Below are 19,975 nucleotides of genomic sequence, written 5' to 3' on the forward strand. Positions count from 1 at the left end.
AGGTGAATGGCGGTTGGGCAGCCTTCGGCTTCTCAACCCGTAACCAAGCTCAGCACTTGCAGCACACTTACCTAGTAGCCATCCAGGGTTTTCTTGTCTCACCTACATTTGCATGTTAATTCTGGAGGTCCATACCTCCAAATCAATCTGAGTTGTTTTGGGAGGAGCAGTGAATGTAGAAGAGAGGATGCTGCCCTCCATCACCAGCTCCTCAGAACAGTACGTGAAACTTTTTTGCCTCTTCATGTCCTGAATGTTAGAGTCATGGAAAAAGAAGATAAGCCCGCTGTTAATGCCCACTCTTTTATTTTCCTAGCATATCTCTGCTAATTTTTGTGTGGGGTGACTCCCAAATACTCCCTCTCAATTAGGCGCCTGCTTTCCTGTTTTGGCAGCGGCTCTCAGGTGCCCTGTTAAAGCCGAGAGGCTGTGGGAGTGTGTGTGTGGGGACACAGTTACTGGGGGGAGGACTGGTGTTAATTTGGTTGTGCTTTGTTGGGGAGATGAAAGGAATCACAACGGGAGCAAAAGGGGCCAGACAGCAGCCTCTTAAACGCCTGGGGCGGGGTGGGGGGGGAATGATTTGGTTGGGAATTCAATAATTGGGTCCCCCTGGGCTGGGACCCCCGCTGTCCTGCAGCAGATGGTATCACATGGCTGGGGCAAGTGTGGAGCCTGGCTGTGTGGGGCTGAATCCTGCTCCTCCCGGCTGGGAAGCCCTGGTGGGTAGTTTCTCAGGGAAGCAGCGAGGTTTGAAAAGCACATTGCTGTCAGAGTGCTTCTGCTTGGGATTACTTTCCATGCAAACCACATCCTTCATGTTACCCACTTGGGTTTTAGCTTCCCAAAGTTGTTCATGGATCCCAGAAAACTCACTTATCATCCTCAGTTCTTTCTTCCTCTGAGGGTGAGTCCTGTGGAGGATTAATCCCTCTCAGGCATTCTGTGGCAAAGCTGGGAGATGGCTGATACTCTCCTATAGGTACCACTGGTGAGGAGGTCTGGGAGATGAGCTTTGCCTGGGACTGCTTCAGCAGACAGGGAACCTGCAATTGTTAAAATGATTTATGTATGTAAACACTCTGGTGTTACAAAGATCACTCAAATGGTGCCTTGGGGGCTTTGATGGATTGAATAAATTAAAGATATTCCCACTTACTTCATATGAAAATGATCAAAGCATCCTAATCAGGGGCTTTTGCTTGGCTCTGGGTTGTTTTATTTTATTTTTGGGCACATGGGGTGTGCCCCAATTTCATAAGAGAGGGTGCAGGAAGGATGTGTGTGTCAAAAGATGATCTGCAGCTAATCCCAGAGGCTTTATCCAGGCTGATTGCTGACTTCCTGGCCTGAGACACATCTGGAAACTGGCATCAAATTCCAAGTAGAAATCACTGAGTGAGCGGCAGCAGAAAAAAATCCCACTTTGCTACCGAACAAGGTAGACACCGTGGTGAATAAAAGCAGGAGGCTGCTAATACGCTCTTTATTTATTAAAAAACACAGGATTGCTTTCCCCAGGTTTTTCCAATTATAGTGCATTGAATGGCCCTGACATCACTCTTGAGCGGGGGCCAACCTATTCAACAGTCTGGCGAAGACATTTATTAACTGGTTACCTGCCAATTGTCTGGGCTAGGAGCTGCGGGACAGATGTGTTTTGAAAAGTGATAACATTGTTAGGGGCCTTATTTAGATAGTGAGAGGAAAGCTACACCACTCTGTCCAGGCTCTCTGAAGTAGGTATTTAAAGCAGTTTAATTTAAAAAAAAATAATAAAGAAAGAAGTTAAAAAAACGAGGTTGAGGTGTGACTTTGCTGCATGGTTCCACTTGGCTGCCTTGTTTGTAGGTAGGTTTTCATGGTGTTTCCTTACTGGAGGACACCCCACAGTAGGACACTGTTGAGGAGTGGTGGTCTCGCCTGCCAGCGGGTGCTTGGGGTGTCAGTACAGCTGCTGCTCGCTGGGGGCTGGGGCTGGCATCCCTGTGCTCCTGCTGCACTGAGGCCAGGCGGGATTTCTGAGCCCAACACCCTGAAGCATCTCCCAGGAGGTAGGTAAGGATGTGGGGAGGAGAGCTGAGGGCCTGCCCTCCTGCACTCCCTGGCTGCTCTGGGGTTGCCATGTGCATCTAACCTGCTCTTAAAAATTTCCAGTGATAGATCCTCAACTGCATCCTTTCAGGGGGCCCTGCTGTAGTCACGGCTATCTCAGGCTGCTCCCCCTTCCTGCAGCCAAAAGCCACCGCTTTGGGTCTCTCAAGGACTTGGGGACCAGCTGATGTTCTTCCTTTCTGTGTTAAAGCACCTTGCTTGGAAGATGTTTTGTGCTCCTCTTCAGTCTTCTCCAGGGTGCACCTTCGAGTGGCCGCGTGTGGCATGGGAGTGAGCTTCTCTCTGCTGAGGAGGGTCCTGCCCTCATTTGACACCCTAAAATGTGCCACTGCTCAGTGCTGGGCTGTGATGGCCCAGGTCCATCCCTGGAGCAGGAGAGGATTTGCTGAGGTTTAAACTTGCTTAATAGGCAATACCGCTCCTGGTTTATACAGAAGGTCTTGTATATGGTTGGTTTAACCTTTAATTTCCTTGTTTCCCTGTGAGGTGATGCTAAACTCATCTTCCTAGAGCCTCTAAATAAATCCTGAAATACCTTGGCTGGCTTTGTCCCCTGCTAGATGCTGCTTTCATACGGGCTTTCCCCACTCGCTACCCCCATAAAACCTCCTGTGCTGGCTCCCTGTTCAGCAGCCAATCGTTTAATGCTTGAGACCTAATAAAACCAACAGGCTTGAGGAAGATATATATCATCCCATGATCTCTCCCCCGTCTCTCCCCATTGCTGTCTTTAAATGGGACAGCTTTATTTAATTGCATTGATTTCCCCTCCCCTTCTTTTTTGGTGCCACTACATAATTGTTTTCAAATGATGGAGATATTTTACCTCCTCTTTTTTCAATCCCCCAGTGTTTAATTTCAGTCACAGTTCAGCTTTGCCCTGAATCAGCTCTCCTTATTTAGGAATGTAATTCATGAAGATAATTTCTAGATATTAGTCTCTTTCTCTAGCTGCTTCGCTTCTAATTCACATTTGTCTCCTCAGCTAAAGAGAAAACTTGGCGTAGGACGTGGGTCCTTACCTACAGCTTGCCATCTTCTCTGCTGGTTTGTGTTAACAGTTTTCAGCCTTTCTTGGCTGTAGGTAAGAGATTTCAGCCTGGTGGTACCTTCACTAGTCTTGGGTTATGACCTGGTGGTCCTTGGTGGTTTTCCTTTCTACTTAAAGGAGAAATGTGTTCATTGAAAAAGTAGAGAAAATATATTCTCTGATTTAAATTTAATTCAGTTAATAGTTTCAAACGAACAAACAAGCAAAATATTTTTAGGTGACAAGATCTTACTCAACCTTTCCAAAACCAAACGCTGTTTCATTTCCAGCTCCATTTGCAGTCTGAAACTTGAGGCTATAGCTGTGTGTGTTGTAGAGCAGATAATGGAAACCTCCCTAAAATGAAATCAAACTATCATTTTGGACACAGAATCAAAAAATCATCAAATGGAACTGTTTTCTTTTGAAATACCTTTGTCATCTGGATAATATATCTGTAACTTGGAAGTACAGGATGCTCTAGGTATGAGTATGGCAGAAGACTCTGTAGACCATGGCCAGGCCAGGTGGATTATGTTACATTTTGGTTAGCTACTTTCTTTTGAAAATGGGGATTTGATCGACATAGATTGGACTTTGTCCCAAGCAATACACGGAGTCACTCCAAGTTCGAAAGGAGGTCACTCCGGTGAGCCCAAAGGATGTGTGTCATCACCACTGCTGCTCAGATGCCGTTCATTTTCCTCCAATTGTTGTGCTTTGACTCAGCCTAAATTCTGATTTTTCTCAGAGCTGGGTTTTTTCATTGGAGAAGCTCTGCAGAGCTTCCCACAGCCAGGTTCTCTGGGCATGACTTCCAAGAAATACCACTCTGTAAGAATTATATCCCATCGATGCAAACTATTTTCCTAGAAAAAGGGTGAAGCAAGGGATGTTTTATTTTTTGTCCTCTTCCTAATGAATGAAACCATTTCTGCTGGCTGGTTTCAGTACTGCTGAACAAGCCACATCAAAAAACTGAAATAGTCATGGAAGGGTTTTATATATTATGGCAAGTCTGGTGCTTAGCATTAAATAATATAAAACATAAGTGCACTTTATAAAGTTGAAATACCCATGTTAAAATCTTTTTTTTCTCCTAACCAAAATTTCAGATTTTCCACCTGCAGAAAATATCGGTTTTTTTGCTTTTTTGCAAAAAATAATTAAACCTTACCAACCTGCAGAGACACAATAAGTGCCAAAAAGCTCTACTAGTTCCTTTCACAGGCACATTCCTGAGTTTTCCTGTATTTAAGCAGTGCTGAGACACTGGGCTTTCATGGAGCTGCCTGTGTGAGTGCTTTCGGGCTCTTGTGTACGCTGGTGGTTTTCCACTTCTCCATCCTCCTGAGAAGCTGAGATGAAGATAAAGCAGTTGGGCAGCAATTAACGTTTCCTCCCACCCAGCCCAGTCCCACAGGAGATGTGGCTGGGGGGAGCTCGGGGCGGGGAGCGTCGGCTGCGTCACTGTCAGAGAGGTGACAGCATCCTGCAAATGAAAATTGCCCATTAGCTAAATACAAGGAGGCAGATTTAAGCAGCTCCCTTTGTTTATTCTGCCTTTTGTGCTATTTTTAGCTGTTGGCCAGCTCCATTAATTGCAGGTCTCTTGGCTTTGGGGAGAGGAGGATGCCCTCATGGTTGGGATGCTCCATGAGGGGATTGGGGATGGAGTGTGAGTGTGTTAACCAGGGGTGTGTTTGCTCGAGGGGAAGGATGTGTATACTTGGGTTTGTCACATACGCAGAGGACTGATTGTCCCCAAGCATGTTCTTTGCCTGTTTCCTCAAACAGATTACCCCCCAGAACTTCTGCTCTAGGCTTTCTTCTGTGCTTGAGGGTTTTCAGTGCACAAACCCTGTACTCCTCCATTCCCCCTGTAACATGGCCAAACATTGCATGGCCGGTGTTAAATCTCCTTCTGTGAGCATCCTGTGGCAGGCCAGGCTGAAGTGTGCTGCCAAAAACCCTGAGGAACTTGAGGAGAGGGAGTTGCTGCATCCAGAGATGTTGGGCACGAGCAAGATGTGAAAACAGACAGTGCCTGCTGCTTCTTGACAGCACTGTCAGTCTCCACGCTTGCTATTTCGTCTGCTTTACTGAGAGGTATTTACACACAGGGTGATTCATTGCCCTGCAGCAAGGTTGCTGGCAGCCGTCTGCGTGGTGCCTGTCTCCGCGTCACTGTTCATAGCGTGATCTAAACACCTTGTTTTCATCCCTGATGGCTGTGGCCAGGATGGACAGGTGCGGTGGAGGGTGGTTTTCAGGAGAGAGTTAACGGTGGGATCCCTCAGAGCCCGTGGTGGCAGGAAGCTGTATTGTGTGTTGGCTTTAAACGGGAGGTTTGGGAGATCAGCTCTGGAGCAGAAAACAGGGGCTCGGGAGGAACAAACACTCGCTGCTTCAGAAGGGCGGCGATTTCCTTTTGGGTAAACACGTCATTAATCTCAGGGAGCACATTCTTTTCCATGAAAAGATAAGGGATTCGAGTTGCCTTTCTCAGGGCTTGGCCTTTTTAGATTGTTTTAACTGTGGCTTTCGCTCCTACAATTACAGACTTTACATAATCTCTCATTTTGGGTTTGCCAGACTTATTATGGGTGCAGAGAAAGTCTTGGGCAAGGGAACTCCTTTCCGTCTTCCTTTAAAATGTTTTTGATCCTTCCCCCCATCACCACCCTCCTCCCAGTTTATTTTTTCCCCCCCTAAAACCTGTCTCTTCCTTGCTACTTGCAGCTCTGACATGTGTGAAACCTAAGTGTGCAGTTTGTCCTGATCTGTGAAACCATCTCCCTACTGCTAACGATGAAATAGGAGCTTAGTTGTTCACCACAAGTGGAAAAATAGCAATGGAGCCCTCTCCCCGCCCTGGGCTGCCTCTTGCTGCTCGCCTTTGGTTTGGAATTTTTGAGGATGCTACCTGTTGTGGCCGGTGAGGCAGCTGTGGCACCCAGCGCTTCGTTTTTAGCTGGCACCGTCCTGTCGCGTGGGGAGGCAGCAGTGACAGAGCTTTCACTCCCGCTGCCTTGGCTCGGGGTCTGCGGTCACTCTCATCTCCTTTGGTAGCACATGTGTTTAACTGAGATTTGATGGAATTACAGAGGGAAATTAGTTCCTTCCCATTCTTACATCCTCTGCTTCTATCAAAAGCAGTGTGGCCAGTAGGTCGGGGGAGGTGACTGTGCCCCTGTACTGGGCATTGGTGAGGCCACACCTTGAGTGCTGTGTGCAGTTCTGGGCTCCCCACCATAAGAAGGACATTGAGGTCCTCAAGTGAGTGCAGAGAAGGGCAACCAGGCTGGGGAAGGGGCTGGAGGGCAAATCCTATGAGGAATGGCTGAGGGAGCTGGGGCTCTTTAGCTTGGAGAAGAGGAGGCTGAGGAGAGACCTTATCACCACCTACAACTACCTGAAGGGATGTTGTAGAGAGGTGGGTGATGGTTTTGTCAGCCAGGTGACAGGAGATAGGACAAGGGGAAATGGCATGAAGCTGTGCCAGGGCTGGGTCAGATTAGATGTTAGGAAAAAATTTTTTACTGAAAGAGTTGTCAGGGCCTGGAACAGGCTGCCCAGGGAGGGGGTTGAGATGTGTTTAAAAAAAGGGTAGATGAGGTACTTAGGGATATGGTTTAGCATAGAATGGGTACAGTTGGACTTGATGATCTTAAAGGTCTTTTCCAATCTTATGATTCTGTGATTCTTCCCAGCACTTTGTGCTTAGGGCTGCGGGCGGTGGCATGGGTTGAGATATGTTAGGGCAGGAGCTGGGGAGCTCCAGCATCGCCCATCTCTCAGTGCCCTGGCAGCTTGAGCAGATGCCCTGCAATCTTTCTGCACTGATCTGTCACTGTGGCCACGTGCTGCTGTGTTAATTGTGTAATAACAGGGGCTTTATCACTGCTTAATCAGTGACCTGCATGTATTCAACACAAAAATTCCTCTGTTTTTTCCCCTCACCTTGTTTAAGACTTGCAGAGCAGAAATACTGAGGCTGTGGGAGCTGTCAATGGGTAGGAGGTGGGCCTGAGGAGTGAGGCAAACCCAAGGCACGATGTCATTTGTGACATGTGGAGGGTAAATCTGCAGGGACAGGTATCATAAATCTTGTGCTTGCCTTTCTCTGGCTGTGCTGGGCTGGACGTGCCCCATGTCAAGCTACGGAGCTCTGTTGCTGCCCACGGGTCCTGCATGGAGTGGAAGTGCTTTTGCCTCATAGGAAATGTGCACTGATCCACACTGACTCACATGGGGCACACATTTCCCTGGGACTGGAGAAAAGGGCAACCTGGGTCTGGTGACTGGTCTCCTGGGTAGATGAGTCCAGTGGTAGCTGTCAGGCACATCAATCTCTTCAGACCATTCCATCCTCCTCCAGCTCTGCTCCTCTGCAGCTCTTCTCTTTTCCTTCTGTTTCTTCTCAGCCTTGCAGCCCAGACTTACGTATCCAAAGGTGGAGGAGGTGTCCTGGAAGATGTTACAACATTTTTGTATCCCCATACGAGTTCAGCAAAGGTCATGTTTATTCTCTGTAGCTGCCAGCACAGCTCTGCTCTTTAACGCACTTTGCTTTCATGACTCACCAGTTCCCCATCTCTTAGAGGACTGGGACTTTCTGGTGAAAATCCATTCACGCATCTCATGGGCCGAATGCCAGCCCACAGCAAGCCGAGCGTTGGACTGGTAGCATGGAAAAAACACCATACTGTCCTTTGTCCACCTCCAGTGCTGCTCCCCTCAGCTGTTTTCCTTCCCAAGCTCCTTTTCCACATTTTCCTCATACTTCTCTGCCTCCACCTGCCCTGAACCAGGCTGGCAGCAGCAGGGCAATGCCTGGGAGTAGTGATAGTAGTGTTAGACTTGCCTGGGATAAAATATTGGGCCAACCTCAGGAGCTGGAGCTGGGTGGTTGCAAATGCATGGCTGCAGAAGCAGCCTGGCCTCAGGTGAAGGTTGGAAATGTGGTTGTTGATGTTGGTGTTAAACAAGCCCAAACACAGGAAGCCAAGCATGTGCGCAGCCTGTGACTGCACTGCTTTGATTAATTGACTTTTTATTCTGTTGGGAAAGGTGATTCAAGGGTTATTCCTGACCCTGGAGCCCTCTTAATGCTTCCTTGCTGATGCCAATCCACTAGAGAGAGGTGCAGTGTTTCCAGCACCCACTCATGGGTGTGCTGTGTGTTGCTGCTGATCTGTGGCTGAGGTCAGACAGACCCCATGTCACTCTCTGTCACATGCAAGTACCCACTTCTTGGGGGAGCCCAAGCCACCCGGAGTGTGGCTGTGTCGGGGCAGAGTGTAATTTGGAGCTCTTGCCTCAGATTAAATTTGCATTTGCATAGCATGGGGGGAAATGACTGTGGGGTTTGAACAACAGTCATGGCTTTGCATCTATATCTTCACATCCTCAGCTTCTACGTGCAGGGTTAATCCTGTATATCTGCAGTTGCACACTGAGATGCTGAAAAACGTGTTGTTGGTTGTGGTGGTTTGGCATCACAATGTTTCTTCATTAAAGGCAGGCATGTCTGACTTTCCCTCGGCAAATGAAGATGCTGTTCTTGTGTCATAGGCTATGGATAGTCAGTACATTTTGGTGAGTTTGGTGACCACCAGACCATCCATGGATCAACAGCTTGTGCAGGTGGAGGAAGAATTAGTATTACAAGGGCTTTTGGAGGGAGAATTTCACTCCTTCCCTGCTGTAGAGCACTTTGACCTGTGTAGAAATTAATGTGGTTTAGGCCACCCAACAGTCATCTGATCTGAGAGTTACCAACCTTACAGGGCTTGACTTGCCCACCAGGGAGTTAACAGGTCAGAAGTCCTGAGCATGTCCCTTGCCCTTGGCTAAGAGTTTGGAGGAGGAAAATGTTAATGTGTGGCTGGTAAGGAGCAAAACTTTCTCTTTCTGCAGAGGCGTGTGTTCAGGTGAGAACAGCAGCTGTGGGACCATTCTAGTTCTCTCCACACCAGTGTGCCTGTGTTATCTCCAGCACCCGCACCAGGACCTCAGTCTAGCACTTGAAGTGCTGTCCAAGAGGAAGAACTGGGTTTCATGGCTTATGCCAGAAGGGGTTAGACATGAAAGAAGAAATGGGAGAGAAAGAGAGAGAGAGGGTATAATTATGCCAAGCATATATAATTACTCTTTGGCTCTTACATCACACAGGATCCTGAAAATGCTGGGGTCAGACCTGGGAAATGTGCTGCAAGACAAACACTTCCAGCTGTTCCTCTGAAAGCAAATGTCAGCACGTACCTTCCAGGCGGGAATGTGTGGGCTTACTTATTTAGGAAGAGAAAAAAAACCTCACTATTTCAAGCCTTCAGCATTCACCTTCATAATTAAAATCTCTAATCACAAGCAGAGCACAATACGTGACCATCTTCTGGGAGCTGTTTCTTAAGGTGGTTTTCCATTTTTGCATTATTTAGCCCGTGCCTGGGTGCCAGGGTTTACTTAACCTTAAGCTTGTGAACAGGCTTATTGAATTTGGCCAAGACTTGACTAATCTGTAATGAGCTCCAGGTTGCCTGGAACTTGGCAGTGCCGTCATTCTCTGTGCCGTTGCATAATGACCTGACCCTGCATAACCACGGATTCACCTCACACCCCTTCTCCAACCTCTTTGAGTCTTGCTCTGAAATCCTGGGCTTCATGGAGCAGCTGCCCAGCTAAGATGGGTCCTGAGTGCTGAAAACTGTCTTGGCTGCTTTCATCCTCTTCTGTGAGGCGATAGGTGAGAGAAAGTGGAAGGAAAAGCTCAAACAGGGAAAAAAAGCTGGGGCAGAGTAGGGATACAGTGGTAGCAACCAGGCAAAGACTGGTACTCCCTCTTAGGCATCTATGGTGAGCTAGGGGATGTGAGAATCCTGGCCACCTTCCTTCTCCTCCACCTGCATCAGGCTGACCCTGTGGTCCCCCTGTGCTTGTAGCTCTTCCATTTTAAACTTAAGTGGGTTGGGGTTTTGGGGGGGATTTTTTTAATCATTTTAATAAGGGCAACTGGAAGGACTTAATTTGTCAGAAATCACAGAAATAATTAAAATGTTGCTCTAAGTCAATTTTTCCCCCGTTGTTTATTTACTTCAGCTCAGCCACTTGAGAAATCCATTATTTGCCTGCTTCTTAGGGAGTATATACTGATAAAAATAAATTGTTACAGCTTTTTATTGTGCATTTCCCATAAGGCTGACACGGCACAGAGAAGGAACCAGATTCTTTTCCTTCTCTCATGACACTGGGAAGGTTGTTTATAACACTTCAGCTCCAGCCCTCTGCAAGCCAGCTGAGAGCAGGATCATTAAAGGCAGGATTTGGAGGCTGTGGGGTTGCATAAATTAATTGAAAGCAAAATTTGTCAGGCAAACATTTTGTAATGAGCGAAAAGGGAGGAATCTGGCATGGATCTCATGTACCCAGCAGTTAGCTGGAGGAAAAGATCCTCTTACCAAAAAAAAAAAATTAAATTAAATAATTAATTAAATGATTTTGCCTTGTTTGGAGATCGGAGAGCCAAATATAGACTTGTCGTGTTTCCTTCCCCCCTCCTTCCGAAGCTCATTCTTTTGAAGTGCACTTTCAATGGGATGTGGATAATTGACTCTGTGAACAACCGACCGAGGGCTCTGTTGGTTTAACCGATTGGTCTCAGTTGCTGATTCCTGTTTTGTTTTGGATGATTTTCAGCCCAATTGCCTCGTCAGCTACAATTAGTCCCATTAATATGACAGCTGAAAGGTCACAGATGACTTGCTCCGGTCGCAGGCACGGGGGGCAGCCAGGAGATACTCGCAGCGAGCTGCTCCCAGTGCCGCTGTCGCGTGCCGATAGCTTGCTTGGATTGATGGTGATTGCAAATCCTGGCATAGAACTGATCAGAAGGGATGTGAGAGATTTGCTTCACCGGAGGGTGATTGACTGAGAAATGAGTTTGCAATAGCAAGTAACTGTTGGATGAACTTTTCTTTAATGACACAGAAAGGCTCCTGGTTCTGTATAAAGGGGAAATGTGGGATGGCTGGGCTTCCTCTCACCCGGCAGAGCTGTGAGGGAAGGAAGCAGGAGTGGGATGGAGTTGTAGGCGCATCCTGCGGCTCTTTCAACAAATCCACGGCTGACGTTTTCTGTGGTTCCAGCAACATCTGCCATCGTTTTGGGCTTTGTCTCCTCCACCCAGGACTTGCACTTAGGGGAATAAAGTAGGAACGGGAACAGCAGATGAATGGATGGAGTATGAGGGATGCTTTGGCTTCTTGAAACTGGTAGGTGGTCAGATGTACACAGGTGCAGGTCAGCTGTTGGACATGTGGGTCTCATGGTCTCTCTTTGGCTGTGGTATGCTCAGAATGGTATCACAGAAAGCACAGTTTTGTTGTGTACTTGGCCTTTTGTATGAGGGAGGGGACATAAGGCACCCATAGCGCCTGGATCGGTCCATCGTTGAATTATATAGCACAAAAACCTAGCTGGAAGACCCCAGTTGAAGATGGTTCACTTACAAAACAGGAGGTTGTGTCTGATGAAGTTCTGCAAGGGTCTGGTTTTGGATTGGCATTAGCTGGTGTTTTCCTTAACTGCTTGGATGATAAAGAAGGGAATATGCAGATTCAATTTCTAGATACCCTCAGCTGGGAAGAGCTCACAGCTGGGAGGCTCAGACTTCCAGATGACCTTGCTCAAGCTGAGGAAGTGGCATGAAAAGGACAATTTGTGGTTTGGTGAAGACAAACATAAAGTTTTACAGCCTGGCAGAAACCATTGGCTGTGCCAGTGCGGGATGGGGACTGTTTCCAGTAGGTGAAAGGATGCTGTTAAAATATTCAAATTACTTATGGATCAGGTGAGAAGTAGAATCATGAGCTTCAAGCAGGGTGATTTTGTTTGGACAGTAGGGGAAATCTAAATGTTAAAGACAGAAAAATGTGAGTAAACCACTAAAAGAGGCTAAAGTCTGCTTCACAGATGTTTAACAATGAGTGGGACGAACCTTTGTCAAGAGTGACATAGATATATTTGATGATGATGCTGTGAAGCACAGGTTGGAGAAGGTCCACAGACCTCCTTGGAGTGAGATGACAATTTTGCCCGCCCCTTTTGTCTTACTAATGAAACATTAACATTTATTTGTGAAAAGTCCCTTGGACAGGGACCAAAGCTTTCCTCAAGCAGTGTGGTGGGAGTTTTGCAACCAGCCCATGTGCTGTGCCATTGTGGGCAGAAACTCCAGGTGAAGGAGCTCTGGTCTGGTCTTGCTGGAATGTACAGCCTACACAAATCCCCCCTTTACTTCTCCAGAAGCTGCACTTTCTGCAGGCATCCGTGGGGTCCAGAGGTCAGTGTGCTACGCTGAGTTTATTCTCTTCAAATCTCATCGGGACTTGTTCCTAGTGAAGATAGCTGGTGCTTTTAAAAAGCCTAGCAGCAGGAGACCTTTTCTATCAGTCTGTTTCCATCCATGTTTGGGCAACACAATGAATGCAGATGTAGTAGGAAACTTTTGATTATCTATAGGGTTTTTCTGTGGCAACTTCAAAGCTCTGTGGTTAGTTGTATTCTGAGACTTTAAATGGATATGTCTTGCACTCAGAGCTCTGATTTAATTTTCCGGTTTAATCTATTGTCCAAATGTCATTAGTGTTGTCTTTGAGGCATGGGACAGCTTTGATGGAGTCTTTTTTTAATTTCTGGCCATCACCCTGTGCAGCCATAAAAAACATCCTGCCTGCTAATGAGAAAATTCATTATTGCAGTCACGTGTCTTGTGGAAATAGATTGTAGCGGCAGGAGGAGAAGAAGGAACCGACTTTGCTTATTCCCCTGCCCCCAAACACTGGCACGAGCGTTTGGATTGTTGACAGGGAAGAGAAGTTTCCACAGGTGAAGATACTCCATTAAAAAGAAGTCTTGTCTGTTGAAATTGTTAATTTTATAGACACATCACTAATTCTTCAACCTGCTTTTCACGAGTTACTTTTTCTGCCTGTAAGCATCTAATACCTTCCCTAAGAAATGCCCTGTCAGCACATCAGCTCTTGGGCTCAACAAGTCCTAACAAATCCAGTTTTGTGGAAGAATTTGACCTGGTATTCCAGCATGAAGTGAGGAAGCAGAGTCCTCCATTGCATACCCAGTAAACCAGTTGCCTGGTGTTGATACCCTACCCATTGCTTTCCCCTCTCTCCCACCTTCTGTAAGACCTTTTGTTTGGAAAGTAAAACCTGTGTGTGAGTGACCTAGGAAAAACTTGCCAGAGATTGTTGGAAGCAGCACAAGGTCTCGGCATTTGCTCCTTGTTGGGTACATGGTAAACACCTACAGAAGACTTGGGAGAGGGGCAGGTGGTTTTGATGCACAGCCCCATGTTTAGCCCTGGTTCAGAGAGCAACAGGAGCAATGGCATTCAGGAGAAGTGGACAATGCAGCATCAGAGAGCAGTGGGCAGTTTTAGAGCACCTGGGAAACCCATCTTGTAGGTTGGAGCCCACCTTGCAATAAACTGGTTTTATGGGCTCATTGTCAACCAGTGTGTGAACTGGGCATGTTGGTAGCAGCTTCACAGCATGGGCACATCTCAGGTCTTGTGTGTGCAGGAGCCTGACTGGCAGAAACAGAGGATTGGGGTGTGGTGTGAGGGCTTGCTCAGGGATGCAGATGTCTTATGCCAGCATCATTTGGCTCTGTTTGGAAAGAGGTTTAAAGTGTTGTGGGTAGATAAGTATAAATATTAGCTGATCCCTGCAGCCACATTTCCTCCACAGGCAGGTTTGACAGGAAGATACCTTCCTTGCTCCCATCCAGGACTCAATACAATCCATGTTCTGGCTTGGCAAGAGCTCCCCAGCCTGGTGGTGCCGCTTGACCTGTTGGCGTGCACCCTTCTCTGGCACGTGCATCCTTGTAACCATGCTGCCCTCTCCTCTGCCTTCTCCTCCCCAGCAAATAAGCTGACATTCATCTTTTCAAGCTGTCCCTGGAAACAGCTGCTGCTGTTGCACGTGTTTAGAGGACAGGTGGTTGACAAGAGCAGGCTGGAGGTTCTTCTGCAGTCCCTGTGGTTTCTGAGGTTCTCCCTGTCTTTGCAGAGCATGGCTTCGTCGGCTACTCCGAAGAGCTCATGTTCAACAACACACTGCCTGACTACAGCCAGGGGGAGTCCTTCTTCACCGTTTTTGGAGTGTTTTTCCCAGCTGCCACAGGTGCCGTAAGTTTTATCCTCCCCTTCTTTCCCTCCACAGTCACATCTTGGAGATGAGCAGAAGCAAAGAGAGCTCCTGTGGGCTGCTGGGTGAGGCAAGCGGGACTGCACTTGGCTGTGGCAGGCTCATGTAGTCGATTCAGACTGTTGGGGCTTTCCTCTCTAGCATCTCAACTTTTGCATGCTCCTGTCCTGTTCACTTGAAAGTGCTTTTCTCTCTCTGTGGTCAGAAACCGACAGTCAGCTCTGTGGTGTAAATCCTTCCCTGCCAAGGCTCAGCTACTGATCTTGGTCAGTGCTGTCAGGCCACAAGGTCTCAAACTTTATGAAAAGTGCCAGTCATGATATATCTTGCTAGATAGGCTTTATGATGTGACTGCATGGGGGTGTGGGAAGAGCACAGGAAGGCTTTCCTTCCATCCTTACAGTAGGCAGGTGTCTTGGGCTGATGCCATCACTCATGGTGCTGACCCACCACACTGCACAGGATGCTTTTTTGCATGTCTGCAGAGCTCACGTTTATACACTTAATTGGATGCTTTCATGTTATTTATTCACTTAAATTACCAAGATGATCCATGTCCCCTTTCCAGAGCTGGCAGTCTCCAGTGGGAATGAAATAACCATCAGTTGGAGTTACAATACCTTTTGTTGATGCTGGGGTTTTTAAGCTATAAAAAGTACTGATTATAAGCAGTTTCCATAGCGATGAATCCTTGGATTACAGAATGAATTTTCAGAGGATTAGCTCTAAGCAACTCACTGGAAGTTGTCTGAAGAATTGCAGCAGTACAAGGAGACAAACCAAAGTGTTTTGTGAAGTAGATGGAACTGGGGGAATGGTCTGGTAGCAGAAGTCACTTTGTCAGGTGCACCTAGTGCAGGACTTCAAGTTGTCCTTTGAAATCCTCTCTCCCAGCTTATCAGGCTGGCTGTTGCCTCTGTGTAGGCTTCCTCCTGGAGAGCTCACCTGCCTGAACTATCAGCACCATGGAAAAGTTGGCTTCTGCCCTTTTATTTTGTCATTTCTGCCTGGCCCAAGTGAGTCTTTTTTTCCCCCATTTTTTTCCAGCTCCCTGGTTATGGAGGAAGGAATAGTTATGACAAAGCCATGCAGAAAATTACCATGATTAGCCATATTAAATGGTTCTTCACCACTGCTAATGCTTGGCTTCTAGGAAGAATGCCAAAGCTAATAGATGTAATTTATTTAAAGCCCTGGCAGCCTGTTGCTTTGTTAGTTAGCAGTAGTAATACCAGTAGTAATGTTAAACATTCTCTGAAATACAGTCTGGGCTGATGTATAATTACTTTGGGTGCTGCACAGCTTTTTCATGCGTTCTTTTTAATTGGTTGGTTGTTTACAGGATTTAAATTATTCCTTTGGAGTAGCAGTGCCAGTGGTGCCATATAACATTGCTATTGCTTCTGTTACTGCTGTTTGTAGCACTGTGGAGTTCAGGAGCCTCATAAAACACAGGGCTGTGTTTGATGCTCTGCATGGAAGTGCTTGTGATCTGATTAAGAATTTTTTAGGGTGGGAGCACCTGCTGTGCTGCAGGTCATAAGTGAAGAGCCCAGTACAGCTTCAGAAGTGCTGGGAATGAAGATCACATCTCCTAGGGCTGGGGCAGTGGGTGAGGGCTGTGCTTCCCCCATGTCCCACTGACCCATTGCCAGCTTAGCTCCCCTCATTTCCCACAATGGGGGTGCAATGTTAGGACTTCACAGGGGGCCCTGGTTTTCTTGGGGTCCCACATGCTGGAGTGGAGCTGTTTCCCAATGCATTGCAGGCGCTGCTTGGACACAGGCTGAGCTTGCCAGCCAGCCAGGCGGTCTGCAAGATTGGAGATGACATTTCATGGATGGGTTTGGCAGCAGGATTAACAGCAGGCTGGAGAGAAGCAATGGGATTGCTGGTGCCTCTGATGCAGGGCAGGCAGCATGATGCAGATTGTGAGTGAGTGGCTCTGTCAGTCCCCAGCACCTCTGCATGGAAAGCAGCAGCAAGGCCACGTGAACATCACTCCCAGGCTGTCACCTGTGCTCCTGCTCCTGCCCAGAACCATCCCCAAGTGGTAACCACCTGTCCTGGGGCTCCCACAGTGACCTGGCCAAAATCCTTTGTGTTAAGATGCAACAGAAATTGGGGGAGAGCTTTAGCAAAATAGTATGTTGTTTAGTTCTGAGGGGTTACTTTGAACCAGTTTGAAACATTTATTTGACCCAAAGCAATGTTCTGTTAATCTTTAATTATTAAATGTTGTGTTTACTCTTTTTTTTTAATTCTTAGCATATGCTAGTTTACAATCTAAGATGCTGTTTTGATAATAGGTTTTTTTTGAAAAATAAAGTTTAGGAAATTGTGAAACAAGATGTTTGGGCCTTTCTGAGATGAAATGTTCCTCTTTGAAGTGCAACTGTTTTGATCTATTCAGGATAAGGTCTTTCTTCTCCCTGTGAAATGGTCATCTGATTTCAACTGGTTTAAATTTGGTCTCTGGCATATACTGGAAAGTGGGTTTAATTTGCTCGTTTCCACCAGAAGTAGCAGTGAAATGGTGATTTCAGAAATACAGGCTGGTAGCTGTACAAGGAAGGAGGGGCAGTCACTTTGGGAAAGGTGAGACCCTTGTCCAGGACCAAATGGGCAGAAGGAGCAGCTAGGTTCTTGCTTTGGCTGGAGGGGAGGAGATGGTTGTCCTAGCTTTCTGTATATGTGTAGCCATACCCTGTCTCCTATGAGCATCCTCCTTGGATCATTTTGGATCAGGTTGGGTTGTTTTCTGTTTCTCTGTATTTTATTGGTACAACTCCAGCAATGTGAATTAAGTTATCCCAGTTTTACAGTTGAACAGTGGTAAGCAGGGTCTGGTCTGTTTGCTTCCTGGGTAACAGCTGTTTAAACCATTTCAGCTGGATGTTCAGTGCAGCTGGCTTTATTCCCCCAAGTTTTGTCATTTAATAATCAAGAAGTAGCTGAGCAATCCAAAACATACATCTAGAGCTGGCCTAAATGGAAGTGCATGGGCATGGGAGACTTGGATTCGCCAGCTTCAATCAAGAAGACAAATGTACTCCCTGCAGAAGATGTGAGCATAGCCCAACACAGATTCTGTGTGCTGATCAGGTGGTTTTTGACATGTTTGTAAATACTTTCTTTATGAACATGTTCTGCTGCCACGTGCATCCATCTAACACAGCTACCCAGCTCACCAGGGCTTTGCACGTCTTGGGAGCCGCTTGCCCACGTTCAGCTCCCAGGACTGCACAGTGACAGTAGCAACAGCCATGCAACCAGGAGTGCAGCTTTATAATGAAGTTAAATGTCGTTTCTGTTGTGCAGAGAGTGTTTGCCTTTTTCTGCTGCAGCCCCAAGGTTTTCTGTCTAATGAAAGAAGTGTGTTGCCGAGTGATAGAAGAAGGTAGGATGACGTTTGAAGTGGCATTAGTGGAAAATATCATTGTGCTGGAACCAATTCTAAAATAAACCATGTTCAGCACTTGCAAAATGGCATCAAATAGAATTAGAAGTTTTGGGCGAAGTTATCAGGTGATGTAAACTGGCACAACGCCATTGAAGTCTGTGGAGAGGTGCCAGCTTACATCAGTGGAGAATTTGGCCCTTTGAAAAATTAGCTTCAATTCTTATCTAAGATTTTCCATTCTTCATCACTTGTGTGAAGGGAAAAACCCACCCTTTCATAGTTTAGAGTAAATTTTTTGGGAAATGCAGCGGGACTTTGCAAGCAGTCATATCTACAGTTATAAACCATAGGTGGTAGAGTTAGAAAGCTGGAGCTGGTGGAGCTGGTGGTTGTGTCTAAGGTACAATGTAGGTGGTCTCCTCATGCATGTATCCACTGCCTGGATGATGCCCAGGACAGAGTTATGCTGGGAACAGCAGCAATGTACAAACTGTCTCAGCCATAATTTCCTGGCTAAGTTGACTGTGTTTTCATGCTTCCTTGTCCAGAAGCTTTGTCATTATCTGCTGCTTTCTGAGATAATAGCCAGTGTGGAAAATCCAGCCTGCAATCTCACTGAAACAGAGGTGGATAATTTTCTCCATGGGCAATCTGCAGATATGACTACTTGAGTTTAGAAGGGATTGGCCATTTCCCTAGTGACAGGTTTGTGTCTGGAGGAACATCCCAACTTCTCTACGGTGTTGAATTTCGTATTCAGAAGGCTTTTCCTCTCTTGAGTAGAGTCTCTGGAAAGGCTGTTTGTGGCTGCCCACAAGTCAGAGGAGTTCTCTGTCAGGGAGTCAACAAGCCTATGGATGGTGGAGATTGTTTAGTTTCTTTTGAAAATCAATGGGGTTGTCCTTTAATTGAAAAGTGGGATGGTTAGTCTGCTGCTCACAAAAGACCTTCACAGTAAGTGAAGTAAAGACCTTTGGCAGCTGTTACCCTGTCTGGAAAATTACTTCTTGGGTGGTGGTGGAGTGGTGGCTTTAGCATTGTCCATCCTTCTGTACTTCCAGATTGTCCGTCCTTCTGTACTAGCCAGGTCTGAGGCATAGTTGCAGCCTGGAGGAGATGGCTTGTGCCTCAGTGGCTGAGAATATCCTTGTTTGTTTCTTCTGTGGTGCCCTTGACATTTGCCAGTGGTAGCCATGAAACTCTGGTGACCTCCTGGGGACCCTGACAGCAGCTAATGGTGTGCACTGACCTGGGTCTGACCCCTAGTTGCTGCAGGGCAGAAGGTCAGTCATCAATCTTAAGATCCCATTTATGTGGGCTCTGGCAGATCATCTCCTGGCTGCTCCTGAGTACGCGTGGGTCTGTGAGAGGGAGGCAGTGAGGCAGCCTGGGCTATGCAGTCATCGCTGCACATATGACTCACATGTCTTCAGCTATTTTTCATAGTCAATCCAGAAAACACCGTTTTGGTGTTTCCCCAGTGCTTTGCTGAGGTAGGAGTTTGGATGAGGAAGAGGTGAGTCAAGCTCAAGCTGGGAGATTTAGAGGTGGTGCCAGATGTTTGGGAAACTTGGCCAAGAGGCACATGAGATTAACAGCTGTCCTTCTGACAGTAGTTTTCTCCCTTTGGAAGAAAAAAATCAGAGTATTATCAGCCTTCTCCTTTGTTCCTGAACTGCAAAGTCACCGAAGAGTGCTTCATAGCAGCTTTGTTCTGCATGTTGTTTGGACCTCAACCTTCCTAACTTTTCTTACCTTCAGCAGAGCCTATTGTCTAGCTGTGTAAAAGGAGCAGTATTTGAACAATGCTTGGAAACTTTAACTGGGGAGAAACACATTAGTTGATGGGCTTTGAGCAGCACTGTTCAGAAGTATGTCCATGGAGCAGTTTTTCAGGAGAAAATTAAGACCTCATTCTGATTTGTAATGTTTTCAGTGGGGTGTCAAGGATTCAAATCTGGTCTGAATCTGGAAGACAGTTCTTCCAGGAGCTAAGGAATGCCAGGAGCCATGGGGGCTGTTGGGACTCTGGCTCTGTGGTGGAGAGGAGGACAGAAAAAGATGGCTGCTGGGTGGGGTGATCAAGGGAGGAAAAGAAAAAAAGAGATGATCAAAGAAAATTAATAATGAAAAAAATAAAGCCTTGGATGCTTGGCCAGTGTGTTTGGCAACATGTGAGTGCCTTGTGCTCATTAA

The 19,975-nt window shown here is 46.7% G+C and overlaps 1 protein-coding gene across 1 annotated transcript in view; it reads left to right on the forward strand.

Annotated features, from left to right (window-relative positions):
- SLC12A8 (solute carrier family 12 member 8) overlaps window positions 1-19,975 on the forward strand; it is a gene marked incomplete at both ends in the record, with an annotated part of 48,585 nt that overhangs the window by 11,115 nt on the left and 17,495 nt on the right. The window contains one exon of the mRNA XM_084265618.1: window positions 14,239-14,352. Coding sequence (XP_084121744.1) covers window positions 14,239-14,352 — 114 coding nt within the window. The remainder of the gene's footprint in view (window positions 1-14,238; window positions 14,353-19,975) is intronic.

Source organism: Gallinula chloropus (assembly GCF_964237585.1).
Source record: "Gallinula chloropus genome assembly, chromosome: 5".
Classification (NCBI taxonomy): domain Eukaryota; kingdom Metazoa; phylum Chordata; class Aves; order Gruiformes; family Rallidae; genus Gallinula; species Gallinula chloropus.